At 38.8% G+C, this 18492-nt stretch overlaps 1 protein-coding gene across 2 annotated transcripts in view; it reads right to left on the reverse strand.

The window, feature by feature from the left end:
* Window positions 1-16668, reverse strand: part of usp47 (ubiquitin specific peptidase 47) — a 36272-nt gene extending 19604 nt beyond the window's left edge. The window contains exons 1-12 of one of the 2 annotated variants that reach the window (XM_021321738.2): window positions 16378-16668; window positions 12761-12817; window positions 9896-10090; window positions 6432-6548; window positions 6162-6315; window positions 5958-6054; window positions 5727-5872; window positions 5522-5601; window positions 3542-3691; window positions 3321-3416; window positions 3076-3228; window positions 1193-1351 (exon numbers count right to left, since the gene is read on the reverse strand). In XM_021321738.2, coding sequence (XP_021177413.2) covers window positions 1193-1351; window positions 3076-3228; window positions 3321-3416; window positions 3542-3691; window positions 5522-5601; window positions 5727-5872; window positions 5958-6054; window positions 6162-6315; window positions 6432-6548; window positions 9896-10090; window positions 12761-12817; window positions 16378-16422 — 1449 coding nt within the window. In that variant the 5' untranslated portion in view covers window positions 16423-16668. The remainder of the gene's footprint in view (window positions 1-1192; window positions 1352-3075; window positions 3229-3320; window positions 3417-3541; window positions 3692-5521; window positions 5602-5726; window positions 5873-5957; window positions 6055-6161; window positions 6316-6431; window positions 6549-9895; window positions 10091-12760; window positions 12818-16377) is intronic. The other variant, XM_012873004.3, reaches the window with a different exon arrangement.
* Window positions 16669-18492: the final 1824 nt, after the last annotated feature.

The raw sequence follows: 18492 nt of genomic DNA on the forward strand, positions 1-18492 counted from the left end.
TGTTCTCGACACTCTGGGGCCCAGAATAATAATCAAAAAAAAATAATCCATGGTTCAACTAACTGATTTGCTGATCTTTTTAACTTATATCTAATATAGCATAAAATACTTTTTGTTTACATAAAGACTAATAAACTAGTGAGATTATCAGAATATTTAATTAAATGTCACTCAGGAAAAGTGCATAAAAAAACAACAATCAGAAATCAAAATATCTAAAAAGGAAGGTACTTTAGGTTTCAATATTTATAAAGAAAAAAAAAATGATAGTGACAAATGTTACTATTAAATGAGCATAGTTATATAGTTCAAAACCTAATTACAGCCACCACCTCACACACAATTTACATCCACAATGTACTGTGATGACTGGAAATAACAAAAAAAAATTTGACCACCCAAAAAAAAAAAAAACTTCCTTGCTATGTGTATCCTAACAAAATTGTTGCATTGTCACATGTATTGAGGTATTTATGGAAAATCTTTCAAATGCATAATATCTAATTGCTTTTGTTGGCATTTTAGATTTCATCATCCCTTCAAAGCTTGCCAAATGTACCGCTAAAACATCATTACCTTATTTAAAGGTATGGGTGCCGATCCTTTTTCCACTATGACTGCCTGTTTTAATTCATGTGAAATATTCCTGAAAGGCCGGATTGCTCTTATTTTGTAACCCAGAGAAAGATTCAGCATCCTTTGTTCAGCCAGTTGACCCAGAGCACGTAGCAACAGGTAGGGGAGGGGAAGCACTGCTCTATGTTGCAAACAGTGGGATAAAGATGCAGTATTTCCAGCAACTCTTTCCGGGCATCTTATTAAAAGGCTCTTTAAAGCGTTGGAACATTATGACAGAACATTTCTGAAACAATAACTTAACACCTCAATGTACCTTGATAGCGGTAACTGACCCTAGTTCGTACATAAAGAGGTACAACTTTATTAAAGAGCCATTTATTCTAAACAACTGTGCCAAAGTAGGTGATAAAATGCAAAATTGGAGATTTTTCATTTTCTAGGCTTTTATTAATCTTTTTTATATTGTAATATGAAATGATAACTTCAGTCATAAGCCCCAAATTCAGGTACTTCTGTTGATGTTTCCCTATCCAGAGGCTTTTATAGATAAAACTGTTACAAGCCAAGTCGACAAACAACAACAGACCCATTGAATGGTGAGAGAGGTGGTTACCTTTGGCTTCAGTGCCCTGTCTGTGCTGCTGGTGCTGTCCAAGCAGATGCCCTCATCCACACAGTCATCAGTGGAAAAATCGTTGCTCATTTGGTCACTGTGGCAACTGCCTTCGTTCTCTGCTCCGCTATCAGTGCAGCTCTCCGTCTGAGGCGACTTCTAAAAAGGGCACCAATTTAAAAGGATAATGGAGGTTAAAAAGAAAAGGTGAGACAGTTTTTAAATCATTATTTATGTGCTGATCTGCTGGCCTGGAGGGACGAAATCAAGAGCTCGCAGCGGTGTGTTCGGCCAGATAAGACGCCGCCCACGTAAAGGGAGTTCAAGGCTTAAAAGGAAACATCAAGGCTGCATTGCTATCCATGGTCTAAAGGTTGGCACACGCAAATCATAGTGCCAGGCTTTAATGGACACCTGTGACAGGATATAAATCACTATCGCTCTTAAGCGGTCACAATCAGCTCTACCAGCCGTGGTCCAACAAGAACACGGGGGGGCTCTAGAAGAGGTCCGCCCGCCACAAACGGAGCCAGGTGCACTTATCTGTGATCATCACCACCTCTAGCCTCACCGTGTTCTGGATGGAGCATGGTTAGTAGAGCCGATTGTGGCTGGTTAGCTTTATTCAATAGAGCCTTGTTCCATGCCCCTGCTCAGACGCATCGGTTTTATTTTCTTCCGTTTCCTGCAGCTTCATAAATTAACTAATATAAAAGGGGGAAGAAATGTATTAAATACTGCCATAACAGTATAGTATTGGTATAGCAGGTGTTACTCTCTCCAAAATCAATGTACAATTAAAAAAACAACGGTGCGTTAAAAACGCTACTTCACAGCCAGTTATATTGACGGTATAATTCACCTGGACAATCACAGCTAAATTTTCTTAATGCAAATCCCAACTACACATATTCCCCTAACGCAGCATATAGGTTAAAGATTAGGTGATAATTAAGCTATGAAGTGGCCACACGTTATGTAACTCCATTAAGATGTGCACGGTTAACAATTGGCAGGTGTGCCCAAAAAAAAAAAAAAAAAAAAAAAAAAATCGCACTCGCATCCATCTACTGATCTCGGCAGCTTTAACAATGATTGCGTCAGTAGTAATGCCGACAAGTGGACTTTACCCAAGAGCTGGTGCCCTTAAATATTCTTTAATTAAAATAAAAAACGTTTATTATGGAAATAGGTCTGAGAGCCCGTGTGCTTCGTGTTTTAAGTATGCCAATGTTATAAATGCTAATTATGCTGGCAAAAGTAAGCAGGCCGATTAAAGTCTGTTTGGGAAAACTCTTCGGCCTTTTGTTGCAAGAGAGGCGTCGTAAAATCATGACCTCTTACTTTACCACATCGGGAACTGCTACAGATTAGGTTTCATTACAAATTTCATCACAAACTGCCTAATAGGGAAACAATAGAAGGGACGCTTTACAGCCCCGAGTTTCTATTGATTAACTCTGAAAGTAAAAAAGCATAGACTAACATTAAGAAAACTTGCTTAAATGCTGCCCTAAACAACCTTTAAGTTTGCCTTCTTGCTCCTGGAAAAGGTTGTAGGAGCTAAACTAAAGAAGAATTTGACTAACCATTTTCCTTTTCTTCCCCCTGCGAGCAACGTGAAAGTTCATGTTTTTCAGTGTGACTCACATTGGGCATAAGACGTTTCACAAAACTACATTTCTAACTCCTTGTGTAAAATAAACGTAGAAAAACTGGGTTACACGAAGAGACGCGCACGGCATCTTTGAATTACCGTTACATCACGTTAATCATCTCACACGGTATGAAAGTAATGACATTTTGGTTCATCAACATAATGTCGGCGATGCTGAGGGACCGTTAATCTAATCTAAATCATAGAGAGTGATGGCGGCTCTCACCTCATCTTCCACGTCGATGAACGGGCTCATGTCGAGCTCCTCGGGGAAAGACATGCGGTCGTTAAGCTTGATGCGATGCATAGTGGTGTAGTCAAAATCAAACCTTTTGAGCTGCAGCGTCAGCAGGTAGGGAAAGTGCAGGAACCTCAGACCCTGAACAAAGGAGCGTTTAGAAAAGCGTCAGGTGAGCCCGGCTGCGGAACCCTGCGTTCGTGTCGCTGCTTCTCATTTTCGCCCGCGCTCACCTTTCGGGCGTCGCATTTCTTTTTGCAGCGCTCGCAGAAGTACTGGTTGGGGCCGTCCAAGGTCTCTGGCTGGATGAACGCCTGCAAAGCCTCCTCCTGCAGCAGCGCAATAATCACGTCGACCCCATTGAGATTAAAGTTTAAACGTTGAAAAAGTCATGACTGGTATCAGAATGAGCAACAAGTAGAGAAGCAGCGTATTACTGTCAAGAAGAACCCACCACACTTCCATAGGCCTGACTGGCTCCAAAGGGTCTGATCACGAGGGGGATGTCCAGGTAGGTGTCGATTCTCCAGCTCTCATATCCACATTCTAGACAACGGACATAATCCTTCAGCTTTCCCTGGTACAGCTGGTTGATCAGATCAGCCTGAGGATAGACGGAGGCATTATTTTCCCCCTAACACTCTCCATGCTGCATTCTCGTGCCAAAGAAAGGGCCACAGTGATGTGTGAGGTAACAGGATGATGGATTGAACAATACATAAAGCATATTAACTAAAAACACGAAACACCGGGTCCAAGTTTGAGCCGCGTGTGAGATTCTCCCACTATGGTGATCTTCGGTAAAACAAACAAAAAAAAAAGAAAAAGGTTTCATGATATCCTGACATTTAACCAAACGTCTTGCCATGTCTTTTTTACTGTCATCTAATTGCTTTTGATAAACAAAAAAAAAAGAAACTTAAGTTACTCTTACAGTGGCTAAAATATTATAACAAACTGAATATTACAGTTCTATCATTTCTAGAAAACAAATATGTATCAATGTATTAATAGATTTCCAGAGATTATTGTACAAATTACCATTCCTGTTTCTGTCCCACACTCTACAGAGTAACAAAGTTATAACAAGGAGGTATGGGTCAGTTATTTAGTCAGCACCGTCTGCTGTTAGGTCTAGTTAGTAGTGTGAGCAGCAAGGAACTCTGGGTAATCTTCAGAACAACGGCTTCAATGAATTAAGAGTGAACAATAAAAGTTATATTTTTGTCCCACTTCATTCATTTTTCAAAGGGGGGCTTTAGAATGACCAGCGTGACACATAAGCCCTAAAAATTACTTCTAAATATGAATGATTTTTGGTCTATACGTTTGCTTTAGTCTAAATATTGAAATCAAAACAACAATAAATGTTAGAAATGGCAAATACTACTAACAAGAAAATGTATAAGTGATACTTTTATGTTTTGGGTTATATGATATCTTAAACCTGTTTGTTTTGGAAAATATTTTTTATCTCGTTGCCCCTCATGGTTGTTATATGACAATCTCATCACAAATGTGTTGCGATGAGGCATCACGCAAAAAAAGGAAAAATCATATTTTCTTCTACAAACACCAAGACACCAACAAGGCTGAAAAATCATGAAAATCTCTATAAAAAAATCAACATAATCAAAGAAATAAACATGCAATCCTACTTCTCAGTTCTATAATCAGTCTATGTTCTTTTATTTAAACTAAATAAAAAGTTTGATTTAGTTTGAGTTTGTTATTCCAAAAAAAAAGGTAAAAAACAAAGCAACTGGACTTGTTTTCCGTAGTTGAAGACGTTTCGCTTCCTCTCCCGGAAGCTTTCTCAATTCAAAAAGTCTGGAGTAATGATGAGTAACAAGCTTTATACCATACCAAACAAAGGCCTGTAATGGCTTAGATAACATGCAAATTCAAGCATATTGCTCGCCAATTTGGGAAAGACACCCTGGGAGTAGTGCGTGAGTATGAGAAATTACTTAGAAAACTTGCAGATTTCGGTTGAATTTGCATGTTATCTAAGCCATTACAGGCCTTTGTTTGGAATGGTATAAAGCTTGTTACTCATCATTACCCCAGACTTTTTGAATTGAGAAAGCTTCCGGGAGAGGAAGCGAAACGTCTTCAACTACGGAAAACAAGTCCAGTTGCTTTGTTTTTTACCTTTTTTTGGAATGACCATGACCTGGATGACTGAGAATCTTCACCAGCATTTGAGTTTGTTACTTTGGTTACCTAAAAATACAAGCCTGTACATCCCTACATTAGTCTACTTGCTGGTGGGATAACATTATGTCCACATTATACATAAAAGGCCAAACCCAGGGTTTGATTGTCGGCTGCAATTTGTTCACAGTTTAATTTTGAATGTGAAGTCTGGAGCTGCTGGGTTTATGTTTTATTACTAAAATGTTGAGGGAAAAAAAAAAAAACCCTCGCCAACCTGTTCTGTCTGCTTCCACTTCTGCTCCAGGGCATCAAACATGACCCTGCACAGTTCCTGGACGTCATGCTGCTGCCAGGCTGAAAAACAAATCCATAAAAAAAATTAAAAAAAAGGATGAATATTTAAGTCTGGAGATGCAGAACCACATGATCTTTCGCTTGCAGACTAAGAGTCAGAGAGCAGAGAACAAAAAAAGGCTCACCCTCGCTGCTATCCCAGCCGAAGCTGCGGGTCACGTCAGTCGTCTCAATCGCCCGTTTCTTGCTGGTTTGCAGCAGAACAAAGAGCCTTTGCAGCTGATAGGGAATGCTTGTGACGGGATCCTCCTCCGACTCCTCAAACTCCCAGCTGAAGTTGCACAGTTATGAAGGGGTTTAAAACTTTACACTTAGCTGGCTTTACAAAAAAACGATCAGACCACACAGCTCCTTACTTGTAGAGTGCATTTCTGAACTCCGGAGTCATATACAGAGTTTGGAGGAGACTGTTCAAATAGCAGGTCATTGCCTGGTTAACCAAGCCGACATAACCTGCAGGGGGACAAGGAGACGAAAAGATGAGTGACAAATCACGAAGGGAACGTTTAGTTTTAAAAAGGACGACGGGGGCAAACATTCCCAGGACAAACGACGCGTACCCGTCTCAGATTTGCTGAGGATGGATGAGTAGGAGTACGATGGGCTGCTGTAGTCACCGCTGCCACCGGCGCTGCCGTCTCTTTGCAGCGGCCCGATAAACCGCTCCTGAGAGCTGTCGTCCATCCCGCTGCTATCTGCTGCTCCTGACTCATCCTAAAGACACAAATACGCCTTAAATTTAAAAAAGAAAATCGAACTCAAGCCGACACGCAAGAATACCGTCTTTAAAAAAATGCATACCAAACAAGTCCCATTTTAAAATCACTCACCGATGCCACCTGTGGTTGCTCCCCATCTTTATCTGTGAGCTGGAGAAAGTTCTTCTTGCCGCCAGGCTCGAAACGAGAGTCGGAGAGGGACATCTCGCTGTTGTGTTCCAGCGGCGCCTTGAGGGAAAGGAAAGAGAAACAAAAAAAAACCCCTAAGATCAACCAATCACAGAGCGGCCCCTCTACGAGCTTAATAAACATGAAACTCACGACGGCGTTCAGACTTCCGTTAAATTCATTTCCTACAAACGTCCCGTCTCGATGCGCGCGACGGAAGCAGCTCGGAGCGAGCATGCGAGGAGCGCTAAACAAGGCGCCTTTCAGGAGGAGAGCCGAGGGAACGAGCAAGCAAGTGCAACGGTGGGAGCGGCGCCTTAATCCACTGACCTACTCAGTGAGATAACAACAGGGACAGCGCTCGGGCTTTGGCCTAGGTCAGCAACAGGATTAGCTCGGGCTCATTTAAGAAAAGGCTGTATAATGTACAGAAACGAGGAACTCCTCACCGATACGGTTCATCGACCGAGCTTTATTTTATTGTTCAAAGTGGTTAATAAGTACTTCCACTGCTCATCTTACAGAGGACAGGTGTAGATTCATCTTTGTAGCAGACAGCAACCACTAAAGCAAACTCAATCTTGTAATTTAATGGCACAAAAGTAAAAAACTCCAAAAAACATCTATTAGGAGTTTTGAGGAGGTTCTTTATTCAGCGGTCCATCGCTTGAACTCTCGGTGGTCCAGATCATGTGTCAGGAGCGAAGTTTTACACGCCAGGAGGCACAAACAGGGGAGACTCTCTATCATTAAGCCCGACACCGTTAAAGATCAGACAATTAGGAGCATAAAGCCAGAAAAAAGCCAATAACATGCTTCATCTGCTCTAATCCCTACTTCGTTTCAGAGATAAAGCCAAAAAATAATAATAAAAATGCCAGTTTTGGCAAACCTCTTCAAAATGATTTCATGATGTGCATTGAAAATGTGGCTAATTTTTCTACAAGAAAGTAAGTTTTATCCCTGCACTGCAAAAACGGAACTAGAAATAAGTAAAATGTTCTTAAAAAAAATCAGTGTATTTGTCCTTGATTTGAGCAGGTAAATAAGATTATTTGCCAATGGAATAAGATTTTTGCACTTAAAATAGGAACAATTTATCTCCATCATCTTATTTCAATTGCAGGATGTCTAATTATCTTATTTTAGGGATCAAAATACTTATTCCATTGGCAGCTAATCTTATTTGTCTGCTCAAATCAGGGAAAAGTACACTAACTTCGAGAACATTTTACTTATATTTAGATCCGTTTTTGCCGTGTGTACCTTGAACACCGCTGCTCATGAGGTGACTGTTTTGACTGAGATGACTGCGGGTTTATTACAGAGAGACAAATAAGCCGTTTCACACGTCCATCTATAAACTGCTGCACAAGAATGTCATCTGCATCGATGGCTCGACGCAGAGGCCGACGGTGAAGTCGACCTGCTTCTCGCTTCAAAGTATCCATGTATTTTTGCCTGTTTTTTCCCTGCCATTCACTATATGCACGCGAGAAAGCAACAACAAAAAAACGTGTGTTAACGTCAAATAAACATGCAAGCATATCGAGTTATTATATATATTTTTTGGAATGTTGGCGAGGTGGTAGCGTGAAACACTGCATTGGCAGATAATCCTATTTACCTGCTCAAATCATGGACAAATACACTAACTTTAAGAACATTTCTGTTTTTGCAGTGCAGCTTTAAGAGCTGTCATTTATTGAGGAGTACTCGTCTGTTTGTGAAAACAGTCAGAGAAAGGGGAACTAGCGAGCCTGGATGTAACTTGCTAGGACAAGTGGATTTGTCGTCAGCCGCAGGGCAGCGCCACGCTGAACGGCAGGGTGTTTTCACTAGTGTAGTTTTTTTTTCACTGCTGATGCATTTGATGACAAACGGAGCTTTACGCGTTCCCTGACCCAGTGATCTGTGAAGCCATAGCTTCACGCAGCTAAAGCTAAATAAGCTAAAACCAGTTCTAGATTCTGGTACTAACGATTCGGGACACCAGAAAAGATCAAGAACCGGCCAAATAAGAGTTGAGCAGAGCTGAGCAGGCTTCTGCTGTTTTCCATTTGCTGATGTTTCTACACCGAAAAGCTTTTTGTCAGAGTAAAAAAAAAATGCGTTGCAACGAAAAACAAACCAATAAAACATGATTTGTTTAAAGGAACCTTACTGTGCTTTTATAGGCACAATAACTTATCCTGCTCTGACTTTTCATATTTAAATGTCAAATTTTCTATGAGTTTCATGACCTGCTTTAATACAGCAGTGGGCATCTTGTCAGCCACAGGGAGGGCGAGAGGTGGAGCTCATACGTGTGACGCCACGCTGCAATGGGTCCGTAGTGTCGGTTCTTCTGCCAACACAAGAACCGACACTACGGACCATCGTAGCTCTGCTGTCACCGATTCACACCGTTTAAAGCAGCGCGCGTTGTTTCTGCATCCTTCACCATCGTGAGCAGCTGATCTCTGGGATTCAAACAGGGATCAACGCTGCGCTTCAGCCGCTTCTATCAATGCTGCCTGACTATAATGTTTAGGAGCTGAGTTGGAAATAACATTTATGGATTAATCAGGGGGAAAAAAATGTTGTAACCACAGCTATAAGCTACACCTTCCAATGAGGAAACACCTAATTAAATAAAATAAACACCTAATTCCACCGCTAATCAGACAACTAATCATTGTTACTGAAGTTCTATATTTGCTGTTTATTTTGGTATTTAGATCAGACAGATCCGAATTAGCCAAACTCTTGAATTTAAACACGGAGCTCACATTAATTGCTGGTCTCCGTGAGGTCAGGATGAATGCTGTTCTTTCCTCTAGCCGAGCTAAGAGTTTGAACTGACAGAAAAATTTTATTTTAACCCTTGTTTGCGTTTTGTTGTGTTTCTGCTGTTCGTGCACACACCAAGGCCCCCAATTTTTCTCTGAAAGCGGCAAGATTTGAAAACTGTTTGAAATCGTCCCAGTCTCCAATGTGACGTAGACAGGAAAAACTAAATCCGCCTGCTTGAAGAAGCCCTAGGACACGCGCAGTATGACTTGGTAGTGGCGCTTCTTTGAGCTGGGTTTGTACATATCGTTACGTTTAAAAAAATATACCGCCCCCTAGTGGCGTGGTGGGAAAATTACACCATTCTTAACTTTCTGACTAGTGTCATGTGCACAGATTGTAATTAAAACCTTGTCATGTAGACGTGTTGACAGAAACGGAGCAACAGTCCCGTTCTCGACGGATGAAGAATTAGTGCTGGGCAAGCACTAGCACCAGTTTAGGGAACTTGTTTGGTAAAAAAAAAAAAAAAAAAAAACTCCACCCAGGAAAGGGCTTTGCACATGTATGTGTAAAAGCAACTACAAACACCAGTATCATGAAAAGTATCTGCCCATATGAGCAATTTGTCTCACCATGTTAGAAGTATTTCCCCAGGCGAGGTCAAAAGTGCCATTCACATATCCGGCTTTGTGGGCAACGTCCTCGTAAAGTCTGGAGAGGGTAGTGGAAGCAGGCAGGTTGAGGGTCAGCCTCTCGTTGACCGTCTTTGCGCTGGTGGTGTCCTGAACTATGCACAGCACTCTTGGCTCTTCAGCTGCATTATGTATCTGAAAATCCAAGAGAACACCAGGTAGTAGGTGTGTTTTCATTGTTATAAGCCCTGTCAGGCATTGTGTAGAACAAATTAACCTCTCAACCAGAGAGGTTAATTTGTCAAAACTGCATCGCAACTGTTAGGAAGCGTTCAAAAGGCGAGAAGAAATTCCTGCCAGGACGACACGCTTCGTATTATAAGCCATACTTCCGGGTAAACACAATCACTGACTCATGCTTGATTCTGCAGTAAGACACGTGGCGCAATTTGTTTTTTCCACGTAGAACAGGTATTTCAAGAGCCAACCAGTCATGCTGTTATCAGAACATCTCATGTCGTTTTAATACTTAGTCGTGTTCAGTGCATTGGCGTGCCTAGGTGATTTAAAGTCTGAACGCAAGGACAAAATCTCTCCGCTAACATGCAAAGAAATGGCAATAGGCTGTAATTTGTATATATATATATATATATATATATATATATATATATATATTAGATATATATATAATATATAATATATATATAGATATATATATATATATATATATATATATATATATATATATATATATATATATATAGTGTGTCCTCGTTATACCATGGATCAAAAGGAGTAGGTAAGAAAAAGAAAAACAAAATAAAAAAAGAAATAAGGCAGAGAATGTCTTATGTACATTCACAGTGACGCGTGTGACCCAATAGAGCAGGGGCTAGCAACCTTTACAGTATAAAGAGCCATTTTGCCTACAGTCCACTTGAATTAAACTCGTTCAGAGCCGCAAATGTTGCCTGGCCTTTTGAAAAAAGACAAGTTATAATTTGTGATAAAGATCTACTGTAGAAAATATGTTGTCATTGTTAAAGAAACGCCCTTTTATGTCTATTTTGAGGTTTAAAAAAAAAAGAGGATTGACAGGATGTGGATATTTGTGGATAACGATATGAGAAAAGAATCATAGTATCCCGCATAATGAAAAAAATATTGCTTTAACATTAAATGTTACTGGCACTTTTAGCATCATTCTGTTGTGAAAATTAAAAGCAATTATTCAAAGAAAAACCTGCTAAAACCTGCATTATTTATCATTATTATATTTAAATACCATAATAAAAGCATAATTTGTAGCCAAAGTTATCAAGAGCCACTGTGGAAGGTCCAAAGAGCCACTTGCGGCTCCAGAGCCACATGTTGCAGACCCCTGCAATAGAGTATTTACCGTCTGGAGCGCAATAAGTGTTAACTAGTTATTTAAGTGCCCCTAATATGTTTGGTGACGTTTGTTGTTTAAACATGAAAAGAAGGTTTAGAAGTGGTGAAGTTGATATGAAGCTACACCTAAGTTGTTAAATTGCCAAAACATCACAAGTCGGACAGAGGTAACCTTTTCATTAAAGGTGCGTAGCCACGTTATTTCACTTTTGACTTATTTATATGTAGTTGTTCACTGGTTGCATATAAAGTTTTTATGAAAGATTATCATGTCCTACTGGTGTAATGGTTATTATTTTAGCATTTTTCGCTTTGTTTTTGCTCAATTTCTTAGTAAATAAAGCCTTTTGTGTTTATATTTATTAACAGAGGAAGTATTTTTCCCTACTGTGCAGCAGGGAATAAAACAAGGAAGCGGCTAATGGCTATTAGCATCTCCCAGCGAAACAATGCAGAAAGGTCTGATATCCAGCAAAAAAAAAAAAAAAATGCAAACAAATGCAAAAAAATATTAAGATTCCTAGAGGGAAAAGACTGGAATGTCTCTGGGAATACAGTATGAACATTTGTGTTCACTGAAGCAAACGCTAAACCGGCCGAGGCTCAGATGTGACCACAGAGTTGACTGACGTGAGTAAATGTTCTGATATGAGGCTCTTAAAGTTGCTGTAAATTGGTGTATTTAACTAATAACTGTTGATCTTCGATCACGCCGAACTGCCGCTATACTGCAAGGCATTGCAGAGGGTCAGACTTGGTCCAGCTTTATTTAATTTGGATTTATTGATTAAGCAAACCGGCATTATGATAGTTCTGCGATACTGCCAGTAGATGGCGCCACATCTGTTTATATCTGGTCATAGCGCCAGGTGCTGGGGCTATTTTTATCCGCAAAAAGGACCATCAAAACATTATCAGGATGGAGGCTTGGTGTACATACTGTTATTTTATCATGATCAAATGGTTTTTGGTCTCTTTTTTTTAATAAGCATATAACGTGGCTAAATACTTTTAAAACCTTGTGCTAGCAATGGAATTGATGAATGTATTTGTTTTTTAGTAGCTGGACAAAATAATCCTTATCTGGGGTCTAGGTTTGAATGATCGTAAAGCAGAAAGACATTTACTAACATTTAGGGTTTTTTCTGTATTTATCACAAGCCATATCGGTATCACAACAATTACTAATAATATCGCAAATGGCAACTTTTCCTAATATCATGCAGCCCTAACTACCCAGAATAATACTTTGATACTGTAAACTGCAAAGATGATCCAGCTTTAAATCTAATTTTATTTTAATTTTTAAAAACACACACACTTTTCCCTTACTCGTCAATTTCTGTTTCTAATAAGTGATAAATTAGTACTGACTGAAACCAGCTCATTCCTGATGTTTGACTCATTCCTTCGGTTTGACCTTTTAAAGTCGCTGCTGCATGCATCTATTCAACACCATGCCGTCTCACGCACCTGGGAAATCCTCTTTATTTCATCAATAACACTCTGTCTGCAACTCCGAAACAAGCCCTAATAACAAGTGGACACAGTTGAGATTAAAAACAATGGAAGACATTTGCATTACAGTAACATGAATTGGAAACAGACCTTTCTAATGATGCTCAAAACAAACTGAGGTTAGATGATGCTGATTTCTAGGCTTACATTAGCAAATGGATAAAGTGCTTGATATATAAAAGACATAATTATAGGTATACATTTAAATCTTTCCAGTTTTTCAAATCTTCACCCTTTGTGGAGTTTGTGATCTTGGTGAAATGTGACCGACCGGTCCTGTAAAGCAGCTGCTTCTGACGGCACACGGGGGTGTATTATCAGATTAAAAGTTATTTTTACCATGGATATAATCACAAGGTGCAGACATGAAACCCCAGCCAGCACCAAACACAGGCAACATTTACTGATCTAAGAATTTCCTAATAAATGAAACATGATTCATTGTGATACCGCTATCTATGAACACATACTGCAAACAGCATCCACAGGACTAACAAAACAATTATGATCATGAGGTTTATGACACAATAGCAAGTTACAGAATAAAAAAAATAATGCTATTAGAATTTGATTATTGGTTTCACTAATCTTTTCAAAACAAATCAGGAGATTTTTTTTTTACTTAAGTTTACATACATACATAAATACATACATACATACATTTAGGTTTATTTCCATTTTGTTAAATTAAACAGTAACAAAAAAGACTAGCTCTAGCTGAGCAAACAAAAAAGGTTTGGCAAATATGTACCATTTTTACTATCAATTTGCAAAATATGTCAGCATTATGTAATGCCTGGGGTGGAGGGGGACCTCCATCAGGTTTAACTAAGCAAACATCTACTAAGCCTCCACTGCAGCTAACATTGTGCTTCAGCTTGCAACCAGTTATCTAGCCCTAACCGATACTATTAACAGCCTCTTAGTCCTTAACCACCCATGTCCAAAAACCACGTCTTTATGGAAAAGGTGCCACTTGGTTTCAGAGGGACCAAGTTACTCCTTGTCATTAAACAAGCAAAACTTTGCTTATTTTTGCTAAAACTGGAGTTAAGAATCATTACTACAAGATACAAATATGAAAACAGGGCTCAGAACCGTCACCGTCAAGACAAAAAAATAGTTTTTAGGAAGAAAAAAAAAAGATCTTCTCTAGTCATGACTGGAAACCACTTAAAAGTTTGATGAAAATGAAACTAAATTTTTCTATTGGAAAAAGGAAGTGAATCTTAATCAGAACAAGAGAACTATCAGGCTTGTCTGCAACAAAATCTTAAAGGGGCCATTATGACAAATTTTTATTTTTCTGAGGTTTTGGGGGTATAATATGATCTGTTGTGCACTGATGAGGCCGTGTGAATGGACGTCAGTGTTGTAGTACTCGAGTCCGAGACTCGAACTCGAGTCCGAGTCATTAGCTAAATTTAGAGACTCGTGACTTGACTTGGACTTGAGCACTGATGACTCGAACTTGGACTCGGACTCGACTCGGATTTTTTTTAATGACTTGGACTTGACTCGGACTTGAACACTGGAGACTCGAACCTGGACTCGGACTCGAGGCATAGTGACTTGACTACAACACTGATAGACGTGCTCAGGGGTGGTCAGCGCTGTTGCTTTGCTCAAAAATGGTCAGATCAGAAACAGGTTATCTTTCTACCTAGGTTGTCTTTCCACATAATATATATTCTCCAATCAAAGCACACCATCAACAAACTGCCTTCCCCCTTCCCTCAGCTGAGAGTCGTAAGCGTTTGTCCGGTTTTCCAAATATGGTTGTAGATACTACGGACAGTATGGTTGTCTGAAGTGGGACAGCTGGCCTGACAACACAGCAAGCTGAAGTTAATTGGTAAATTAAATTCTTTTGAGAATTTACATATGCAGCAATATCAACTACATGAAATGGTTTATACAGTGATGCCATGGCACCTCTAAGAAATTATAGGAGGTGATTTGACAGAAACCAAACGGTTTCAGCATATTGACAGGACCATGTAAGAATGGAGCTTTATTATGATGAGCAGTTGTTTAAATTGGTCAGGTTATCTAAATGAATGTTTGTTTTTTTGTTTGTTGTGTTTTTGTTTAATCAAAAGGGCTTTGGGATAATCCTGGTAGACAATCCCAGGATTCATTAATCAAACATTTTTACAACCCCATTGACTAAATATAAAATTAGAATGATATCAAAACAAGAAGTTTTATATAGCATATATTAATCAAGGAAATTAACTCCTAATGAGAACCATGTAATCCAACAAAGAAATGAAGAAAATACAGAAGTTTTTAATAATAAACTAAGCTGGAGTAACTTGCCTTTTGCGATTGTTTATACACTTTAAAAATATGTAATGTTTATTCAGATATTGTATCTGGTATTTATTATTTTTTCTATACCATCTATAATTTAAATTTAGGATTTATATTTCTAAACTACAGGATTCCTACAAAAGAACTTACATTGACTCACTACCTTAACTAATAACTTACTAAACTCAACTGTTACTAATTCGCCTTATAACTTAAGAAGGTGAAGTTTTACGAGAAAAGATAAGCGTACGGCGATACGAAGTTACAAGAAGCAATAAATATGGGAATTTACTCCGTACCTAAATGGAATTTAAGACCCAGCATGGAAAATCTGGGCGTATTTAAATATTTCTGAGAACTAAAACTTTAAATCCAGTTAGTAAATGCAAGAGTTTTTCCAGGACTGCGGAAACCCTCACAGCTAGCTACCAAGGCAAACAAAATGTTCCAGAAAACGCAGGATCTCAGCCGCAATAAGTTCGCTCCCTACGTCGTTGAACTATGACAACAAAAAAGCGTTTTACACAAAAAAAACAAAACAAAAACATTTATCATCGAAAATAAATCGCGTTGGATTTTGAATGTCCCACCATAAAGAATTGGAGACCAAATGAGACGACTGCTAAAAACAAGGGAGAAACGTCAATAAGCTGAAATGAAAGTGAGCACGGAAATGAAAGAGCGTTACGAGCATTTATGGTGGGATTTGTTTAAAACCCTCTTTCAAGACATTTCGAACAGCATTTCGGATTTTCTTAGCCAAAAAGAAAAGACAAATTACTGTTGTTCCCATAAGCCACATATGAATGCTAACGACTTTAGCCACCTGCTAATGTTATGCAAGTTAGCCGAGTAATGTTGACAAATTTGAAACTCCGTCTGTTTGAACGGGTAGCGTACTGTCAGCTACAACATTTTACAAGGTTAAAAACTTCTGGCTTTTATCAACCAGAATGTCCAGGTCAGACAACGAGATACTAGTTTTGCCGAAGGTTTTCAAATTCTCTGGGTTTCAGCTGAGGCGACATTAGCCGCTGTTAGCAGCTAGCAGCTAGCAGTGTCATGATCTAGGCCGTTCAAGTCATGTCAAGCTAACTGCTAGTCGAGAGTTAGCCGCCACCCGACACACCAAGATCCCAAACTAACAAAGTGGCGTCAAAGTTGGTACATTATTTATGAGCATGAACTGCAAAACGGACAGATTTCGCCCAGGGGCTGACTCCGCGATCAGGTCAGAGTCCTGTAGTAACCCTCACCTCTTTGGGTACGAACTGGTTCTCCTCGCTAGGCACCATTTCCATTTGTACGACAGTTTAGACAATCATCTATCCGGACAGGGATGTCATCGAAGAAACTTTGCGGCGGTAGACACGGACATGGTTTGTGTCCGGTTTGCAGTAGGTTTGAATGCTTGGACACCCGACTAAAACTTGGCCAAAAGTTGTAGGCTTATTAAAGTGATCGCAACACTCTCGGTTACACTATTCAAGCACAGTGTCCTGCTATAAATGGTGAAAAATGGCCGGTGTTGTTACTCCGCGAGACTTTGGCGTCACATTCCATCCAGACAGGCGTGCGTGATGTATGCGGACAAGATGACGTCGGCAAATGCGTACCAATGTGTCAGTTTTTTCCCTTTTTTTTTTCTTTTTTTTTTTGTATTATTGTTTTTCTTTTTTAAGTATTTTTAGTAAAGCAAATATGACAGGCTAACGTGAACGATTAAAGTTTCCATTCGTTTATTCTGTCAAGCGCGATATGGCTGGCTGTTGTAGCATATAATCAAACCAGAGTTGAATTAAATATCATACTGTTCCATGTAAAAAAAAATATCAGAGAAATTAGAATTAAATACCGTTAGAATAGCGATCCTGTAGTAAAGAAACAGGCCTCCGCAGCTAAGATTTTATTAATAAAACCACAGAAGAATCAAGATGTTAAAAGGGTTTGCATTTTGTTTCACATTTAATGACCAGAAAGCTTCCAGAAAAAGAGAATTTCAGATATCATGCGAGGCCATCATCAACAACAAATGTCTCAAACGCTACAGTAGGCCATTCTGGCTGGAGGAAATTAATTTTTTTTTTTTTTTTTTTTATATTTGGTTCTAAACTAGATTCCCTAAATTCTTCTCAGAATAAACATCATATATAAATATGACATTTACAATAGAATTTGTACAAGGGGAAACTTGTATCTGAGTCATCTAGTGTACTTAATATCTCTCATTTTGACTTACTCCATTCTATCAAATAAAATACAATGTTATGATATATTAAAATGTAATTATTGCCCATTGTTAATTGCGCAAGCAGTGAACTTTTGTAATATTAATGTTGGGTATCCCCAAATGCATTTTCTTGTTTTGAATATACAAAATATTTTAGAGGTATCTGACACAGATTTTGATTTTCAGATTAAAAAAAGAAGACAACTAATTAAAGTTAAACCTAGTAAGAATGGATGTGTTGAAATGTGAGCTTCTTTAAGCAGGAATTATTGTTCATTTTAGATACAGTATGCACTTACTTGTGCATATCTGAAGCTGAAAGCTGAATACACATGAGTGGGGGAGGGGAAACAATGTCCTTTATTCTGGGAATAAAGGTGTTTAATATATCTTAAATAATTTTGTTTGTGAATAGGAAAACATCTGGCTAGCTGAAATTTAAGCTTACAACCCTACAGTGGTAATGTGTTTAGAATTTTTACATAGGGATTTGGCTTGCCAAATTGAGATTTACACAATCATTCCAATGTTCCATGAAGGGAATTTTTATTATTTGAATAGATATGTTTTGCTAAACCTTTTGTTATGCAACTTGTTATCTATGTCCATTTAGCCAATGTTAACAGAAAGCTAATATGATCATGCATAAAGCACATGTTTTGCATAAATTATTATTATTGTTACCACGAGTCGTATTAATGACAACAATAATAATGAAAATAATGGATATTTTCTTACAACTGACACTTTTTTTTTTTTTTTTTACATTTTACAGCAGTAGTAAATCCAAGCAAATACAGTTGCATATTTCACACTGTTGCCCCAGGGCAACAAGGGTGGAGGTTTGCTAACAGTACAATTATCTGTGTGTGCATGTTCTTTCTCCCTTTATTTGAGTTTATTTTTAGTGATCTGTTTCTCTGCGCACATTCCAGAGAAAGGTCATGTGGACTCTTGAGACTGTTATGTTGGATCTAGTTTTTGTTGCGTGCCTATTTAACTATTTAGGCTAGGCAAACAGACACAAGCTGAGTACATATAGTGGAGGACTGGCTGCACCAAAACAGAGACTTACTTTTAAAAGAAGAAATAGAAACAATAAGGTTAGGCTACCGGTAGAGCCAGGAGGTTAATCTACCGA

Source organism: Fundulus heteroclitus, unplaced genomic scaffold (genome assembly GCF_011125445.2).
Source record: "Fundulus heteroclitus isolate FHET01 unplaced genomic scaffold, MU-UCD_Fhet_4.1 scaffold_38, whole genome shotgun sequence".
In the NCBI taxonomy this organism is placed as follows: Eukaryota; Metazoa; Chordata; class Actinopteri; order Cyprinodontiformes; family Fundulidae; genus Fundulus; species Fundulus heteroclitus.